Source organism: Ovis aries, chromosome 14, assembly GCF_016772045.2.
Source record: "Ovis aries strain OAR_USU_Benz2616 breed Rambouillet chromosome 14, ARS-UI_Ramb_v3.0, whole genome shotgun sequence".
In the NCBI taxonomy this organism is placed as follows: domain Eukaryota; kingdom Metazoa; phylum Chordata; class Mammalia; order Artiodactyla; family Bovidae; genus Ovis; species Ovis aries.
Window position 1 is genome coordinate 56,526,590 of NC_056067.1, and position 16,212 is coordinate 56,542,801.

The following is a 16,212-nucleotide window of genomic DNA, read 5'->3' on the forward strand; positions in this document are numbered from 1 at the left end:
CCAAGGCTCAGGCCTCCAGGCTAACTCCTCAGAGTCCTGGTGGTGACACCTCTATGCTTCCTCTTTGGGGACCATGCTACTCCCACCTCCGTCCCCTGGGAGGACCCCAGCACCTGCAGCCCTAGACCCCTGGACTAGGGTCCCTGATCCCTGCCCACCCTCAGGGCCCATGCGCTGCCCATGCCACCCCCAACCCCTCTAGGCCGAGTGGGAGCACCTGGTGAATCTCCTGCCAGCCGTTCTCATCAGCTATGCCCAGCTGGGCCCTGTTGTACAGGAGCAGCTCGCAGCAGCGGGGGTCACCCCCCACCATAGCCGTGTGGAACAGTGGAGTCAGCCCTCGGCGGTCCTTGTAGTTGGGGGAGCCCCCAAGATCCAGGAGCGCCTAGGAAAGGTTAAAAAAAAAAAAAGACGATAATCACACAAGTAGTGGCTCGTTATCCAGGGCCAGTTGGACCAAGAGACCTGGGTAACCCCACACAGGGTCAGAGCCAGAGCTGATGCTGCCACGATGCCCTTGATTAACCTTGAGGCTGGCCCTTGCCCTGTCGGGGCCTCTCTCATCTCTGTGAACAAGGGAGGGACTGGGGCGATGCCTCCAGAGGACCCCTCCCTCCTACTCTGAAATCTTGCCCAGCCTTCCCCTGTGAGCCAGTGCCCACCTACTCAACAGGCTGGTGGTGGGGAACCAGTCAGAGAAGGGCGCCTGGATGCAGGAGGGCCCCTGGGTGAGTGGGAGGTGTGGTGAGGTCTTGGATCGCAAGAAGAGGCAGAGAAAGCATCTGAGAGGGGGCAAGCTCGGGTCAAAGCAACTTGGCTCGGCCTCACTGGGGCCGGGGGGCTGGGGTAGGGGCAGGGAGTGGTCCCCCTTGAGGAATGGATCTGAGCCTGGAAGACTGGCAGCTTCGAGTGTGTGAGGAGTGTTGGCGGCGCCAGCGCCGTGCGAACAGAGTCAGCGGTGGCGCAGTCCAACAGCACATTTCCAACATTTGCGGTGATGGAAATAGTTACAACCGCACGATCCAACATGGCAGCCGCGTGGGGGGCTACCGAGCCGCTGGAAGGTGGCTAGTAAGCCCGAGAATCGGAAGTTTTAATTTTAGTTCATTTTCTTCTATTTAAATCTAAACAGCCCCCCCTCCCCTGCCCGTGGCTAGTGGCTGCTGGATTGCACAAGCGCAGGCCTGGGAGGGAGGGATTGGGTGTGAGCAGGAGTGGGGTTTGGGGGTATGTGCGTATGTGTGTATGTGCTAAGTTGCTTCAGTCCTGTCTGACTCTGCGACCCCATGGACTGTAGCCCACCAGGCTCCTCTGTCCATGGGGATTCTCCAGCCAAGAATGCTGGAGTGGGTTGCCATTTCCTTCTCCAGGGGAACCTTCCAGACCCAGGGATGGGACCCACATCTTTCATGTCTCCTGCCTTTGCAGGAGGGTTCTTTACCACTAGAGCCACCTGGGAAGCAGGTGGGAGAAGGGGTTTGAGGGAGGAGGGTGCATGAAGAGGGTCTGTCAATTCCAGGGCTGTGAGGCAGACCTTTGGGACTGCTGTCTGACTGCCTTCAGGGTTCTTGAGGGAAGAATTGGAGAAGGGAAGGGAAAGCCGGTTAGGCTGGATCATCTATGAACCATGGTGTTTACCAACAACTTCCAGGGCACTCTATCCTGACCTATGGATGAAGAGGGATCAAGTGCCCTTGGGTAGGAGGAGAGAAAGAACATTTTAAAATAAGACCAGGCAAGCTGACTCCATGAGTGTATGTGTGCGTACTCAGTCATTCAGTGGTATCCGACTCTTTTGGGACGCTATGGACTGCAGTCCACCAGGCTCCACTATCCATGGAATTTTCCAGGCAGGAATACTGGAGTGAGTGCCATTTCCTTCTCCAGGGGATCTTCCCAACTCATGGATTGAACCCAAGTCTCCTACACTGCAGGAAGATTCTTTACCTCTGAGCCACCTGGGAAACCCCCATGTATATATACTGAGGGTCTACGAGGTTCATCTGCTTGTAAAGGCACATTTTAGGCACTATACTGGGGCAGTGAGGTGATCAAACCAGTCCATCCTACAGGAAGTCCATCCTGAATATTCATTGGAAGGACTGATGCTGAAGCTGAAGCTCCAATACTCTGGCCACCTGATGCAAAGAGCCGACTCATTGGAAAAGACTCTGATGCTGGGAAAGATTAAGGGCAGGAGGAGAAGGGGATGACAGAGGATGAGATGATTGGATGGCATCTGACTCAATGGACATGAGTTTGAGTAAACTCCAGGAGTTGGTGATGGACAGGGAGGCCTGATGTGCCGCAGTCCATGGGGTCACAAAGAGTTGGACACGACTGAGTGGCTGAACGACTGGAGTAGTAGCTGTGTTTCAGGTGAGTAAAGGTGGGGTACTGGGACTGTGAGCTGTAGGTTGAGAAGTGAACGGAAGGGCAGAGTTGGGAAGCATGAGAACTAGTGTCTGGGGGGAGCGATGGGGCAATGGTGTCTGGGGGCACGGTGGGAAGCTCACTCTGTATTTTAAAGGGCACCAGGGGACTTCCCTGGTGGGCCAGTGGTTAAGACCCTGCATGTCCAGTGCACGGGGCATGGGATCAATCCCTGGTCAGGGAACTAAGAGCCTACATGCTGTGCCGTGTGGCCAAAAAAATAAAAAATAAAGGGCACCAGGAAGAGTCTAGACCTTGGGGAGATAGAGGTAGGTGTGGACTGCTGGCCCAGCAGGGCTGGAGAAGTTCTGGGTGTCAGGAAGTTAGCATGATCTACCTGGGGGCAGGGCAAGGGTCCGCGTGACCATCGGCCATAGCTGATCATGAGCCTTGAACTGGGGAGGGTGGGGGTTCCCATAGGTCCCAGGAGGGTTTTGGGTGCAGTCAGAGGAGTGACTGTGGAGGGGGGAGGTGGACGGAGGGGCCGGGGGGATTGGCCGAACGCAGTCTGGGTGAAGAACATGGTCACTCGGGATGTCTCTGGGCTCTGGGGAGGGTCCCAGGAGGATCTGAAACCTCACCGTCAGAGCGAGGCAGTGGCGGGCACAGGCGGCCTTGTGTAGCGCGGTCATGCCATCCCGGGCCCGGAAGTCGATGTGTGCCCCACCCAGGCATAGGGTTCGAATCACCTCTACAGAGCCTTCAGTCTGAGCAGCCAGCGTCAGGGGGGTCTCTGGGAGGCGGGGGGAAAGGCCGGTCATGTGCAGCCCCTGGGCCTCGCCGTCCCTGACTCCCCAGCCCTCCCAAAGCACCCCGCCCCGCAGCCCGCTCCCTACCTCCTGAATCTGAGTCGTGATAATTGGGGTCCAGCCCCTTGTCCAGCAACCGTGCCACCTTATCGGATGTCCCCAGCTGCACGTACTCCAGGAACTTCTTCAGCCCCGTCTGAGCCGCAGATGAGAGAGAGAGAAGACAGGCGGTCAGGGAGGAAGGGGGCAAGGCTGGGTCTGGAGCAGCGCTGTCCAGAGGAATCTCATAGCAAGCCACACATGCCATCGAGAGGTCCCTAGGAGCCACCACTTTTTTAAAGGAAGAAGACCTTCCAATTATATTGAAATTCACTTTGATGACCTATCTGTTTTTAGTCTATCATATATATCCACAGTATTACTGATTCAACAGGTAATCCACATGAAATTTATTACTGAGATACTTTCAGGGGTACTGAGTCTTCAAGATCCGCTGTGTATTTCACGCTCATAGTGAGGCTCAGTTTGGACCTGGTACACCACAGGTACCCCAGGGGCCGTATGTGGCTGGCTGCTCCTGCAGATGGTACAGGTCTGGATGGACGGACTGTTCGGGGGGAGGACAGAGACAAGTGCATGGTGGGGTGGGGCTGAGGATAAGCAGCAGCCAGCGAGCTTTCTTCCCAAGTGTCAAGGATCGTTCATTTCACTTCTGAGCAAAGCAGCCCCCTGACTTCCTCCCAGCTTTCAGGGACCAGAGGAGATTCAAGTGACATACAGCCTGAGGACCGGGGAGGGCAAGGCGTGTGGGCACATAACTAAGTCGCTCAGTCGTGTCCAACTCTTTGCGGCCCTACGGACAGTAGCCCGCGAGGCTCCTCTGGCCATGGGATTCTCCAGGCCAGAATTCTCTGGAGTGGGATGCCATTTCCTCCTCCAGGGGATCTTCCCCACCCAGGGATCAAACCTGTGCCCCCTGCACTGTCAGGCAGATTCTTTACCACTGAGCCACCAGGGAAGCCCCAGAGAGCAAGATGCCAGGAGGATAAATGGCTGTGGAGGAGGGTATCCTTGGATCTGGTAGAGATTCAGGCTCTGGGATTGTGTGAACTGCAGGGTGTCTATGAAACTGCCCCTAGACAGAGGGACACTAGATACCAGAGTCGCAGGCCACGTTGGCTGGGGGTGGGGGCAGGAGATGAGAGGGGAGAATCCAAGGATGAAGAAAGTGGGAACCAGGTGGAAATGGCATGAGCCTGGGCAGAGGTGCAAAGAGAGAAGATGAGAAAGGCTCTGATGTATGCTAGAGGCGGAAAGGGATAGTTAAGGACTTTGGGAAGGTCCTGTACACGTTGTTGTGTTTAAAATGGATAACCAACAAGGATGTACTATACGGCACATGGAACTCTGCTCAACGTTACGTGCCAGCCTGGATGGGAGAGGAGTTTGGGGGAGAATGGACACATGCCTGTGTGCGGCTGAGTCCTTTCCCTGTCCACCTGAAACTATCACAACATTGTTAATCAGCTACACTCCAGTACAAAATAAAAAGTTGTGTTTTTTTTTAAATGAAAGGCTGTGATGGAGACATCAGGTGCATTGGGGGTTGTCCCAAATATGACACAGCATCCCAAGTTAAGTGGGGGATGCTGGCAGAAGAAAAGAAGGTTTGGAGGGTTGTCGGGAAGAGGTAGGAGAGAAAGTAGTTAGGGAAGGGGGCTCCAGGTTGGGGTGGCGTGAGTGCCAGCGGGGTCCTCTCACCTTCGTGTGCAACTTGGCCAGCTGCTTCTCATCCAGGTTGGTCTGCTTGTAAACACGGGTCTTGTATCGGAACTGAGGCCACAGGTGGGGTGATGGGAGAGACAAAAGACTCAGAGTCAGGAGTCTAAACCTCTTCTGAGCCAGGGAAGAGTTAGTGCAGGGTCAGGACGAAAAATAGCCCCAGAGTCTTGGCTGGGTGGGCAGAGGGCTGCTGGGCCACTATGGGCCTGTGGACTGCAACCCCTAAGGTGTCTGGACCCCGGGGGAATGCTCTAGAATAACCACTCTCATTGGGAACCCTTTCCCACTTTGATAGGCCAGGGGAAACCTGGGGCAGGGAAATGACTCACCCAAGGCCACGCCGCTGACCAGTCAGAGGCAAGAATGACCTGCTAATTTGAACGCAGGCCTCTCTGATTCTGACTGTTAAGTCAAAGTGTTCAGTCACTCAGTCGTGTCTGACTCTTTGCGACCCCAATGGACTGTAGCCCATCAGGCTTCTCTGTCCACGGGATTTTCCAGGCAAGAATACTGGAGTGGGTTGCCATTCCCTCCTCCAGGGGATCTTCCCAACCCAGGGATGGAGTCCGCGTCTCCTGCATTGCAGGCAGATTCTTTACCCTCTGAGCCACCAGGGAAGCCCCGCGATTCTTAGGGCACACTTTATAGCCAGAAGTGCCCACGGGGTTTTCCCTTGCTGACGGCTGGGCTGGGAGAAAAAACGGGGAGCGGGCAGATGCCTGCTCGCATCTGTGAAGGGGCTGGGAAGGCTGTGGGGGTCTCACCTCCAGGTAGGGCACCCCCTTCTCGAAGGACTGGGGATATTCCCGCAGCAGTCGCTCCTCCTCCAGGAAGTTGGCGTCCCGGCCCGAGGTGGCCGGCTGGAACAGGCCATAGTTGAGCACATCCTGGAGGCTCTCGCTCAGGGCACAGAGCACCTGCTGCTTGGCCGTCCAGATGGTGGCGTCGGGGTTGAACCGCAGGCATTTCTGGTGGAGGAGGTGACCGGAGAGAGAGAAGGGGCCTGAGGTGGTCTGCAGAGGGCTGTGGGTGAGTCCCAGGACAGAAGAGGGCTGGGGGAAACCCATGGGGGTCTGGCAGTGGGGGCCATGTGTGATGGAATCCAGAACCCCTTCCCCTTCCCCCCTCCCCATGCAGACTCCAGTGGTCCCTGTCTCCCACCAGCCCCTCTCCCCTGCCCCCCATCCGCCGGCCAGAGGGCTGTTGCTCACTGTCTGGTGAAGGTCAGGGATGCCAATCCTAAAAACCATCATGCTGAAGTGGGCGTCGTCTGGGACGGACATGGAGCGGCCCTGGAGGCCTCGGATCGAGGCCAGGCTACCAGGTGCTGCGCTGCCCCGGCCCCGGGTCCCCTGGGGGCCTCTCCCGGGCCCGTCTGGGGAGCTGTCGGACTCTGAGCCCCCCTCGGGACACTCGCTGGCACTGTGGCGTTCCTCTTCTTCGCTTGACGCGGGGCTGTGGGTCATCGTGGGGCCACGGGGCGATGGGGGACGGCAGCATCACAGGCGGCTGGCGGGGGAGGGGGCGGGGTGGCGGTCAGACCAGGAGCCCAGGCCCTTTGGAGGCCACGGGCACACTCAGTGGACAAACACGGTCCAGGGCAGCGGCTCCAAGCTGCCCGAGGGAGGCAGGCAGGAGGCTGGACACACCCCCAGACACTCCTACCGCCTCCAAGCTCTCTCCCGAGCTCCCGGCACACACGCCCCCCCCACCACCAGCCCTGCCATGCTGCCTGCACGTGTCTCCTTCCCTGCCCTTGGCCTTGCTCGCAGCCCCCCGCCCCTCCTGCGCCCCACTTTGCCGCTGACCCAGCGCGGTGGTGTCCCAGAAACCGCAGAATCACCGCGGGAGCCGCTGGCCCACTTTGCCAGGCCAGGGATAATGCAGCTAAAATTAGCCCAGGACAGACAGGTGGGCGACCCACCGGCACCTTGCCCTCCTGGCCCCAGCCTGGCCCCTCCTCTCCCGAGGTCCTCCCCGCCTTCTGCTCCTGGTGCCTCCTGGATGACCGCAAGGAGGCTGAGATGTAGTAAGGGGGAGAGGGAGGTGCCCTGAGCCTAGGGTGGAGCCGGTGACTTCACTGAAGTGTGGCTGACCGCGTGTATGGAGGGTGGCTGGAGAGCCAGCATCCCAGGGGGCAGGGGCACCCGGCCGGGGCAGAGAGTACCAGGCATGAGATGTCCCCGGGGGGGGGGGAACCACAAGAGGTGGCCTTTGCGAGTTTCCGGGGGGGGGGTGCATCTTGAGAAGGTGTGTGGGTGGGTGGGGAGACTGGCCCTGGCAGGGCTGTCCGGGTGACAGCCTTGCAGTGGCCTGGGTGGGTGTAGGGCGTCAGTAGGTGACCTGCGGGCGTGTTCGAGGCCTGGCGCTGCTGGATGGAAGGACAGGCATTGCCTGGTCCTGGGGGGCCCACTCTGAGGGAGACTGGGGGGCTGGGAGGGAGGCTAAGGAGTGGGATGAGAGTCTGGGGGGTGGGGGTGAGATCTCCACTATTTTTCAGATCCCCACTGTTCTTCCCCCCTGAATTGGTCTTATAAGGGTGAGTCCAGATGGGGCCCTTCTTCCGAGTTTTCTCCCCCCCTCCCACCCCAGCACCGGAAACCAGAATGTCTGGTCTGGTCCCTCCCCCCAACACCAGGCCCGGCTCCTGCACGTTGCCATGGAGATGGGAAGCAGTGGAGGGTACTGCTGACTTTGGGGGAGTGGGGATGGGCTGGGGGGGGGTTGGGGAGGGAAGACAAAATGTGTGCGGGGGGAGGAGGAGAGTTTCAAGAACTGTGGGCGAGCCAGCCTCCAGCCATGGGCTGGTCACCCCCTCCCCTAAGCGTGGCCACGGCCCCCTCCCCTTCTGGGTACCCAGCAGAGCCTCCCCTACTTGGCCCTGGCGGAGACCCCCTGGCCTTCTCCTACCCGGCGACTCCACTCCCACCTCCAGACCTGGGGCTGGCAGCCACTCCCCCTCTGCTGACCCCGGCTGACCCCCTCCCCCAGCCTCCACGGACTCCTGAAAGCAAAGCTCGCCGGGTCCCCCGGCGCGTGCGGCTGCCCCCAACCCCCAGGACCAGCTCGGGCCCCTCCCCCTCAGGCCCCGAGGGAGGGAGCGGGCACACTCCGCCGGGGCGGCATGAATCAAACGCTCCGCGGCTAAGAATAGCTGGCACGCAGCTGGTACCGAGACGGGCTGAGGAATCGGCGAGGGGGGGGGGAAGAAAGGGGGGAGAGGGGGTGCCCTGGGAGGCTGCGGGGGTACGGCGGGGGGAGGCTGCCGGCGTGGCCGAGAGCCGGCCCGGGAGAATGAATGGAGGCGGAGAGAGGAGGGGAGAGGCGGGCAGAGGGAGCCCGGGCTGGGGCCGAGAAACTGGTGGGGGAGAGCCCGGGTCCGCGGAGAGGGGGCGGAGGCCCCCAGGAGCAGGACTCGGGGGCGGGAGCCGAGGGGGCGCGCCGGCCGGTGGGGAAGGAAGCGGGGACCGGGTTGGGATGCGGGGAGCTCGTGAAAGGGTGGGAGGGGATTGGACGAGTCTGGAAGGAGAAGCCGAAACCACAGGGGGTCGAAGGGGGCGGCGGAGGCCGAGGCTCAGATCCCCGCTGGAGGGTGTGGGCGCCGGAATGACCTCGGCGAGGGGCCTCGAGGGGTGGGGCCGCAGGAGGGGTCCAGGAGGCCCAGGTGGGCCGCGATGGGCGAGGCGGGGGAGTGGCCGGGCCGGGCTGGCCGGGAGGCGGGTACCGCGACCGAACCCTCGGCCCCGGAGCGCGGGGAGGCGGGTTCGGGCAGGGGGCTACGGGGCCGCATGGCCCCAGCAAGTCCGCGATCCGGGACGGGGCACGGGGGACCCGGGCGTAACCCAATTGGCGTCGCCCGGGGCAACGCTCCCCTCCTCACCCCCGCCCCCCACCGCACACCCGGGCCGGGAGCCCGGCGCTCGGCCAAGGACGTCCAGGGCGCCCCCGCCCCCGCCCGCGGCCCCGGGCCCGCGCTTCCCCCCCCAACCCAGACCCCCGGTTTTCGGCCCCCTTACCTGCCTGGCGGGGCTGCTGAGTCCCGGTCGGCGGCGCCCGCGGCCCCTCCCCCTCCCCCACCCCCCCCCCCCCCGGAGACGGGGGACCCTCAGGCCATGCCCCACCGCCCCGGAGGGCGAGCGGGCCCGGGGAGGGGGCGGGCGGGGGCCGGGGGGGCGGGCGGGGGGGCCGCGGACCTCACCCCCCCCGCGGGCCGGGCCTGGCCATCCGCAGAGCGCCCCCCCTTGCGCCGCGGCCGCCGCGCCCCTCCTAGCTAGCCCGCCCCCGGCTCGGTCCGGCCGGCTCCGGGCGCCGCGTCTTCGCCGGCTCCTCTCCTCGGCCTCAGGCCGCCGCCGCCGCCGCCGCCGCCGCCGCCGCCGCCCGCTCCGCGCCTCCTCTGCCTCCCGGCTCGCTCTCTCGCTCTCGCTGTCTCTCCCTCACCCGGACTCTCCCTCTCTCTCCCTCCCTCTCTCCCTCCCTCCGCCCTCTCCCCTCCCTCCGGGAGCCGGCGGAGGAGACATCGCCCCTCCCAGCGCCCCCAAACCTCGCCCATCCCCCCCCGCCGGCTCCGCCCCCTCCCCTGCCCTCCCCCACCGCTCCTCTCCGCCGCCAGATCCCCGAACCCTGACTCCACCCCTGCTTGCCCCAGTACCCCGGCGATGGGGCTCCGCCCCCCTAAGGGTACCTCTCCCCGCACCCCCCCAGGACCGCCCCTTCCCAGGGCGCCCCCACCACCTCTACACACAGTAGGGTGCAATTAAGTATTCGTTGCTAGACTCCACACCCCCAAACTGGATGGTGAGAGCTATAGATTTCTGTCCTGTCCGCCCAGCACACACACACCTTCCCGCAAGGCACAGGTGCAGCGAGTCGCTCCCCAGCCCTGCCCCTGCAGACGTCTCCACATACACATCTTCTCCAGGGCGTGCGGGCTCTCACAGGATACATTACCATGAGCACAGCCAGCTACATCATGTACATATCACACCCGTGTGTCGGAGCATGCACACGGCAGAGCACACGCGTCTACCCACCCCACACACGGGCACGCAGCCCGCTGTGCTTGCTCAGAGCTCCAGCTCACACGCAACCCTGAAACAGAGACACAGAACCACAGGGAGACGTGTGCTTTGTCTCCATCACATTCACCCACCGTGCCCTGGCCGGCCATCACACAGGTGTGCACACGCCCATCGAGAGGCACGACCCTGCACCACCGCTTCCTTCCCGATAATTATCTCTGACATTTCTTGAGCACTTCCTGTGTGCCCGGCTCTGTGCTGGGTTTACTCCTCAACTTTGCACACCGTAGTCCTCCGGACTAGGGACTTGCACCATCCCCATTTATGACGAGAGGGGGAAACTGAGGCCCAGAGAGGTTAAGCAATTTGCCCACGGTCACCCAGCCAGCAAGAGGTGGTGGCCAGAATCAGAGACAGATGGCCTGGCTCAAAGTCCCCCTACTGTGTGCTGGGGTTCACTACTGGCCACTCCATAGTGATATCTCCACTGCATATCTTTCTTTGTCACACGCGATCCCCCCAGCCATCTCTGCATGGCGTGTGGGACACACCTGCAGAGACCGGGCTGATCGCATAGGGCAGCGGTGATTGCGTTGCCACAGCCCAGGCCCCTACCCTTCTCCCAGCTCCAACAGCTCCCCTGGGGGCCATCAGCTGGAACCCACGCACCTGCGGAGGGCAGTTCCAGGCAGCCTCTGGGTGCGTGTCCAGCTGCAGGCTCTGGGGTGCCACAGGATGAGCGGGAACAGGTGCCAGCCCAGCTGCCCCAGGAGACCCAGTTCTGGATTCACCCCTATCAGCCCAGGTGGTGAGCAGCTGGGCCTGGGGAGAAAACAGCTGCTTGTGTGTCGGCACCAGCAGTGAGAGGGGTTATGTACCCTTTCTATGGTTTATGAGGCTTTTCTCGGCCGGGACATCAGCTCTCGGTGAGGGGTCCCCAGGCTCCTCATGGGTGCACAAGAGAGGCCCGAGCTCTGAGGCAGTGGGCAGCCTGCCCAAGGTCACACTGCCCTTTGCTTTCTTGGAAAATGGAAAAGTCTGGCTGTGTTGATTTCCAAGGTCCCAGCCTGGGGCTCCCGGCAGCTAAGGGCAGATGCCCTGCTCGTGCCAGGAGCCAGAAGCTTCTGCTTGCTGCCGCTGCTGCGCTGGTAACCTCCAGCAGGCCCAGCTGTCCCCTCTCTGAGCTTCGGTGTCCCCCCTGGAAGAGTGGGCCCTGCGATCCTGGCACTGCCCGCCTGGCTGAAGCTGGGGAAGCCCTACATGACTCACGGGTCTGGCATGGAGTAGGCATGGCCAGCCTCCTGCTGCTCCTGCCTCTGCAGCCTCCCCACCACTGCCCTCATCACCTCTACCCTGGTCGCCAGGCACCCCCACCCCACCCCCAGGGCCACAGGAAACCAGAGTTTCCACTTAAACACATTCATGGAGGGTTCAGTCTTTTGGCTGAGCTGTGACCCCGCTGCCAGGGAAGGCTCCTTTCCTTGTTCAATTGACTGAGTACCTACTATGTGCTGGGTTGGCCCTGTCCTAGCTTCAAGGATACAGCCATGAACAGGGATGCCTGCCTTCGTTGGCGACAGACAGACACCAAACAGGTAAACAAGCCAGCAAGACAAGGCTGGTCTTGATTCAGCCAAAAAGATAAAAGGGGGTGTTTGAATAAACTATCCGAGGAAGGCCTCTCTGAGCTGAGACCTCAGTGATGAGAAGGAGCTGGGGAGAAGAGCCTTCTAGAAGGAGGAAAAGGCTGGTGCAAAAGCTCTGAAGCGGGAAGGAGCTTAGCATTCAGGAAGTAGCAAAGAGATCAGTGTGGCTGGAGCTTGGAGGGGGGCAGTGAAGGGAGTGGGGGTGATGAGTTTGCAGAGGTGCAAAGGACCCACCCTTCCCTGCCCACCCCCAGACTGGGCAGGCCAGGCCTGTGCTGAGGCCAAGGTTTGGCTTCACTCCCTCACATGATGGGAAGCTGGGGGGGAGCAGGGGAGTGGGGAGTGATGTGATCTGATTTACGGTTTGGAAGCATTGCTCTGGCTGCGGCAGGCTGCGTGGATTGGAGGGGCTCTGGAGGAAGGAGGAGGAGAGGCAGGAGGAGAGGACTGCAGTGGTCCAGGCGGGAGATGAAGTAGCTCTCAACGCTCAGAGCTCTCTGTGCACCCAGCCCAGCAGCTGCTTACTCCACCTCCTGGAGAAAGCTTCTCGGACCCCACCCAATCTCCACCCTCTCCTCTGCCCCCACCCCTCACCCCGATGGAGCTGTCTGTGGGGTCTGTGAACAGCTGGAATTCCCCGTGTCACCCCCAACCAGGACCCAGACTGCAGGAGGCTTCCAGGAAAGCATGGCAGATGGATCCAAGAGCCCCACCTTTCTGGGGGCTGCACACAAGCCACACGTGTGCTCTTTGCACAGATCCCCACAGACAGGCACAGATGCTCATCTGGATCTGGGGCAAGGGCCTGGAGGGCAGGATGGGAGATCTGGGGGGCAGGAGGTGCTCAAGAGCCTGAGAATACTATGAGAGCCTCCTCCCGCAGGGTGTGTGGGCAACGGTGGCCACAGGATAATAACAACCTTAGCAAGACCTTGAGGTCTCCCCTGACCTGAGGCGTGGCCAGGGAGAGGAGAGGGAAGCAGGGCCAAGCCCTGTCAACTCCCTGAGGAGGTTCCTGGGCAGAGGCTGAGCCCCCAGGATCCCTTGGGGAGCTGGCTCCATCCTCCTGACCTTCTGGAGCTTCTGGCCGAGGCAGAAGGGAAGAGCAGGATGGGACGGAAGCAAGCTCTGGAAAGTGGGAAGAGGAGGGCGTGTGTGGAGACCCAAGGCGGGATCCAAGCTTTGGAACGTTGGAGGTTTCCGGCCACAGAGGCAGGGCCTCCGGGGAGCCAAGAGAGGCGGGGAGAGACACACACAGAGGAGCAGAGACCAACGACAGAGACAAGAGTTGGGAAGAGAGGGACCAGAGAGAAGCTGGGAGAGGCGCGAAACAGGGGGCTGGTAATCAGCACGCACTCCAGGTCCCCAGAAACATCCTTCTCCTCCGAGACACACCCGTCAGCAGCCTTGGGTGCTCCGAGACCAGCCTGATGCAGGCCGCCTGGCTCCTTGGCGCGCTGGTGGTACCCCAGCTCCTGGGCTTCAGTCATGGGGCTCGGGGAGCTGAGAGGGAGTGGGAGGGGGGCTGGGGTGGCGCCCAGGAGGAGGAGCGGGAGAGGGAAGCCCTGATGCTGAAGGTGAGTTGGAGATTGCTGGGACTCTAGTGGCGGGTCCGGGTGGGCGACTGTGGGCTTGGGAGGAGTGTATTCCAGGGTTAGAAGAATGGGCAACGGGAGGGATGGGATAGGCTCAGAGGATGAAGGTGATGGGTTCAGAGAAGAGGGCAGACAGCCAGCTGACAGCTGGAAAGGGGCGTCTGGGTAGTCTGAAGGTAGCTGCCAGCCTGGCCCTGATCACCCTCCTTGCCTTAGCATTTACAGGAAGCGCTGGGGCTGCCTGCTAGGAGGGGAGATCAAAATCCCGAGGGAAACTCTGAAGGCAGGGGGGCCTGGGCGACCGAGGAGAACGGGCAGGGGGAGGAAGGCGAGGAGGAACCAACATCGACCCCCCACGTCAGCCCCAGCCCCTCTCCCACCCCGGAGGACGCCATCACTTATATCCGTAAGTAATCCTTAGCTCCGCCCTGCCCCCTTGGCTTCCGTGGTCATTTTCACAAAAACGAACCGTCCTTTCCCTGCCCCAGGATTTTTCAGTTGCCCACCGCCCAGCTCGGAGCCCTCACACCCAGGAGCTCCGGGTCCCCGGCTTTGCCTCTCAAGAGACTGGGGTGGCCACTGGCCCCTACCTTCCAGAAGTCTTGAGGGCCCCACCCCTCACCCCAACTCCGCCCCAGAAGCCGTAGGTCCCGGGTCCCCTCCAGGTCCTCCGGTCCCCTGGCTCCGCCCCCAGGATCCCCGTCCAGCGTGCGCCCTGTCCACCCGCAGTGGGTCGCCTGGCCGGCCTGGACGCAGGCCTGCACCAGGTGCACGTCCGTCTGCACACGCTGGACACCCGCGTGGCCGAGCTTACTCGGGGGCTGCGGCAGCTGAGGGAAGTGGCGGGCGACACCCGCGACGCCGTGCAAGCCCTGCAGGAGGCGCAGAGCCGCGCAGAGCGCGAGCATGGCCGCTTAGAGGGTGAGTCGCATCCCGCCGGGCGGGGAAGGAGGGACGATCCAGGTCAGGCCGCGGACCGGTGGGGAAAGGGGAGCCCCGAAGGGTGTCTGAGACGTGAGGACCCTAGGTGTCAGGGGCTAGGGGGGGCGGCCCTCGAGGATTTGGGGTGTGCTTGCTGGTGGGGAGGGTGAACGTGGTCCCCACTGTGCTAGTGAGCAGACCCTGCTCCGGCCGCACCACGCCCCCTACGGTCCTGCCCCACGGCCTGGCCACGCCCCCTGGCGGCTCTGTCACTGGCTCCGGGATGCTCTGGTCCCGCCCTCGATCCGCCCCCGAGGCACTAACCCCGCCTCCGCTCGGCCCCGCCTCGCCCCGCCCGCAGGCTGCCTGAAGGGGGCGCGTCTTGGCCATAAGTGCTTCCTGCTCTCGCGCGACTTCGAGGCTCAGGCGGCTGCGCAGGCTCGGTGCGTGGCGCGGGGCGGGAGCCTGGCTCAGCCCGCTGACAGTCGGCAGATGGAGACGCTCACCCGCTACCTGCGCGCGGCGCTCGCCCCCTACAACTGGCCCGTGTGGCTGGGCGTGCACGACCGGCGCGCCGAGGGCCTCTACCTCTTCGAGAACGGCCAGCGCGTATCCTTCTTCGCCTGGCACCGCGCCCCTAGCCCTGAGCCCGGCCCCCGGCCCAGCGCCGCGCCGCACCCGCTCAGCCCCAACCAGCCCAACGGCGGCGTGCTCGAGAACTGCGTGGCTCAGGCCTCGGACGATGGCTCCTGGTGGGACCACGACTGCGATCGGCGCCTCTACTACGTCTGCGAGTTCCCCTATTAGCGGGGCCGGCTCCCCGCCTCTCCGCTGCGCCCCACTACCCGCCCTATGCCTGGGCTATACTCCCCGCAAAGACACCGTTCCTTCCTTCCTTCCTTGCCCGCGGATGGAAATGTGTTTTCCCTGGCTGGCCGATCCCTGGGGGACTCCTGCGGGGCCGGGACCCCTTCCTTGCCTGTCTTTCCCGGAGGCGGTGGGCACGAGGCTAGGTCCCGCGCCAATAAAGCGTTGTGGAATCTCACTTGAGTAGGCAGTGGAGGCACTTTTGACCTTTTATCTTTTTGCGGGGCAAGAGCTGTCCCCCGTTTACAGGTATTATTCGAGCCCCAGATCAGTGATAGAGAACACGTGCATACGTACGCATGGTCATCTGCTCCTGTGCACAGATGTCTGGAGTCCACGAAGGCACACGCGGCTAACACCTCCGCCTGCACTGTGCCCCCTACTCAAGGTCTTTGGGACCCAGAGCCTGTCAGTCATTGTCCCAGGCCTTGGCCTTGGCCCTGATCAAAGAGATCTGGGAAGCACAAAGGAGCTAAAGGCTCTGAGAAGTCCTTCAGGAAAGACTCCCATTTAATTTTTCTTTTTTTTTAAGTGAGTCTCAAACCTGACTCATCAGGTGGTACCATAATGTCATGTAAAGTCAGGCACTGCCCTGCCCCCTTCCCCTTCCCCCAACTCCAGGGCCTGTGTTTAGACACAAGCATAAGGACCTACCCAGCCTGGAAGCTTAGGCTCCCTCCCAACCCATCCCTCCACTCCTTGACTTTGAGGCCATGAGCTAATTCCTCCTGGCTATGAGCCTCAGTTTCCTCATCTGAACACAGGCACTATTACCCATACCTTGTATGGCTCGTAGGATGTTCACATGAGCCCAGGAAAGTGAGCATTTGGGAAAGGGAGGTGCATAAGGCACACGTTACATTTTCTTCCCCCTGGCCATTTTTCATACCTTAATCCCCTGGGGCGTGAGGACACCCAGGCCCAGCCTGGGCCTCAGCACTCTGGACGGCACTTTTTGGAGCAAGAACTCTTTGGGAAACACCCACCCAGTGTCTCCCCACGTACAGGCATCATGGTATTCTGATCCTTATACCATCATGGAGCCCAGGAATCAGAGTGTGACCCTGTCTGTCCTTACGTCTGTGTCCCTTCCCCTTTGTCAGCCATGGCACCTCCCACCTAAAGTGTCACCATTGGCTTCTCCAGTGGGAGGAACGAGCCACTGTGTCATCTCCAGAAGTGGAATGAGGGAGCACAAGCC

General features: G+C 61.8%; 2 protein-coding genes across 4 annotated transcripts in view; one reads left to right on the forward strand and one right to left on the reverse strand.

Moving 5' to 3' along the window:
* The window catches only part of SHANK1 (SH3 and multiple ankyrin repeat domains 1), a 54,055-nt gene extending 43,288 nt beyond the window's left edge, over positions 1-10,767 (reverse strand). Inside the window, exons 1-7 of one of the 2 annotated variants that reach the window (XM_060398785.1) lie at positions 10,652-10,767; positions 6,176-6,473; positions 5,729-5,932; positions 4,944-5,015; positions 3,270-3,378; positions 3,015-3,166; positions 218-385 (exon numbers count right to left, since the gene is read on the reverse strand). In XM_060398785.1, coding sequence (XP_060254768.1) covers positions 218-385; positions 3,015-3,166; positions 3,270-3,378; positions 4,944-5,015; positions 5,729-5,932; positions 6,176-6,430 — 960 coding nt within the window. In that variant the 5' untranslated portion in view covers positions 6,431-6,473; positions 10,652-10,767. Of the gene's footprint in view, positions 1-217; positions 386-3,014; positions 3,167-3,269; positions 3,379-4,943; positions 5,016-5,728; positions 5,933-6,175; positions 6,474-8,980; positions 9,034-10,651 lie in introns of those variants that run through there. The other variant, XM_042230989.1, reaches the window with a different exon arrangement.
* A 415-nt stretch (positions 10,768-11,182) lies between these two features.
* CLEC11A (C-type lectin domain containing 11A) lies at positions 11,183-15,189 on the forward strand. 2 transcript variants are annotated; one of them, XM_027977520.3, is made up of 4 exons: positions 11,183-11,577; positions 13,440-13,629; positions 13,953-14,144; positions 14,506-15,189. In XM_027977520.3, exons 1-4 carry the CDS (start codon positions 11,530-11,532, stop codon positions 14,949-14,951), a joined length of 876 nt encoding a protein of 291 aa, XP_027833321.1. In that variant the 5' UTR covers positions 11,183-11,529; the 3' UTR covers positions 14,952-15,189. The 2 variants fall into 2 exon arrangements, with proteins under 2 accessions (XP_027833321.1, XP_027833320.1); XM_027977519.3 differs by lacking the exon at positions 11,183-11,577 and adding an exon at positions 12,890-13,205.
* The last annotated feature ends 1,023 nt before the right edge of the window (positions 15,190-16,212 follow it).

Coding starts and splice junctions, on each gene's coding strand:
- CLEC11A (XM_027977519.3), top strand. CDS start 13,059: ATGCAGGCCGCCTGGCTCCTTGGCGCGCTGGTGGTACCCCAGCTCCTG. Junction 13,206..13,439: donor GGGAAGCCCTGATGCTGAAG/GTGAGTTGGAGA, acceptor TCCTTGCCTTAG/CATTTACAGGAAGCGCTGGG. Junction 13,630..13,952: donor GGACGCCATCACTTATATCC/GTAAGTAATCCT, acceptor GTCCACCCGCAG/TGGGTCGCCTGGCCGGCCTG.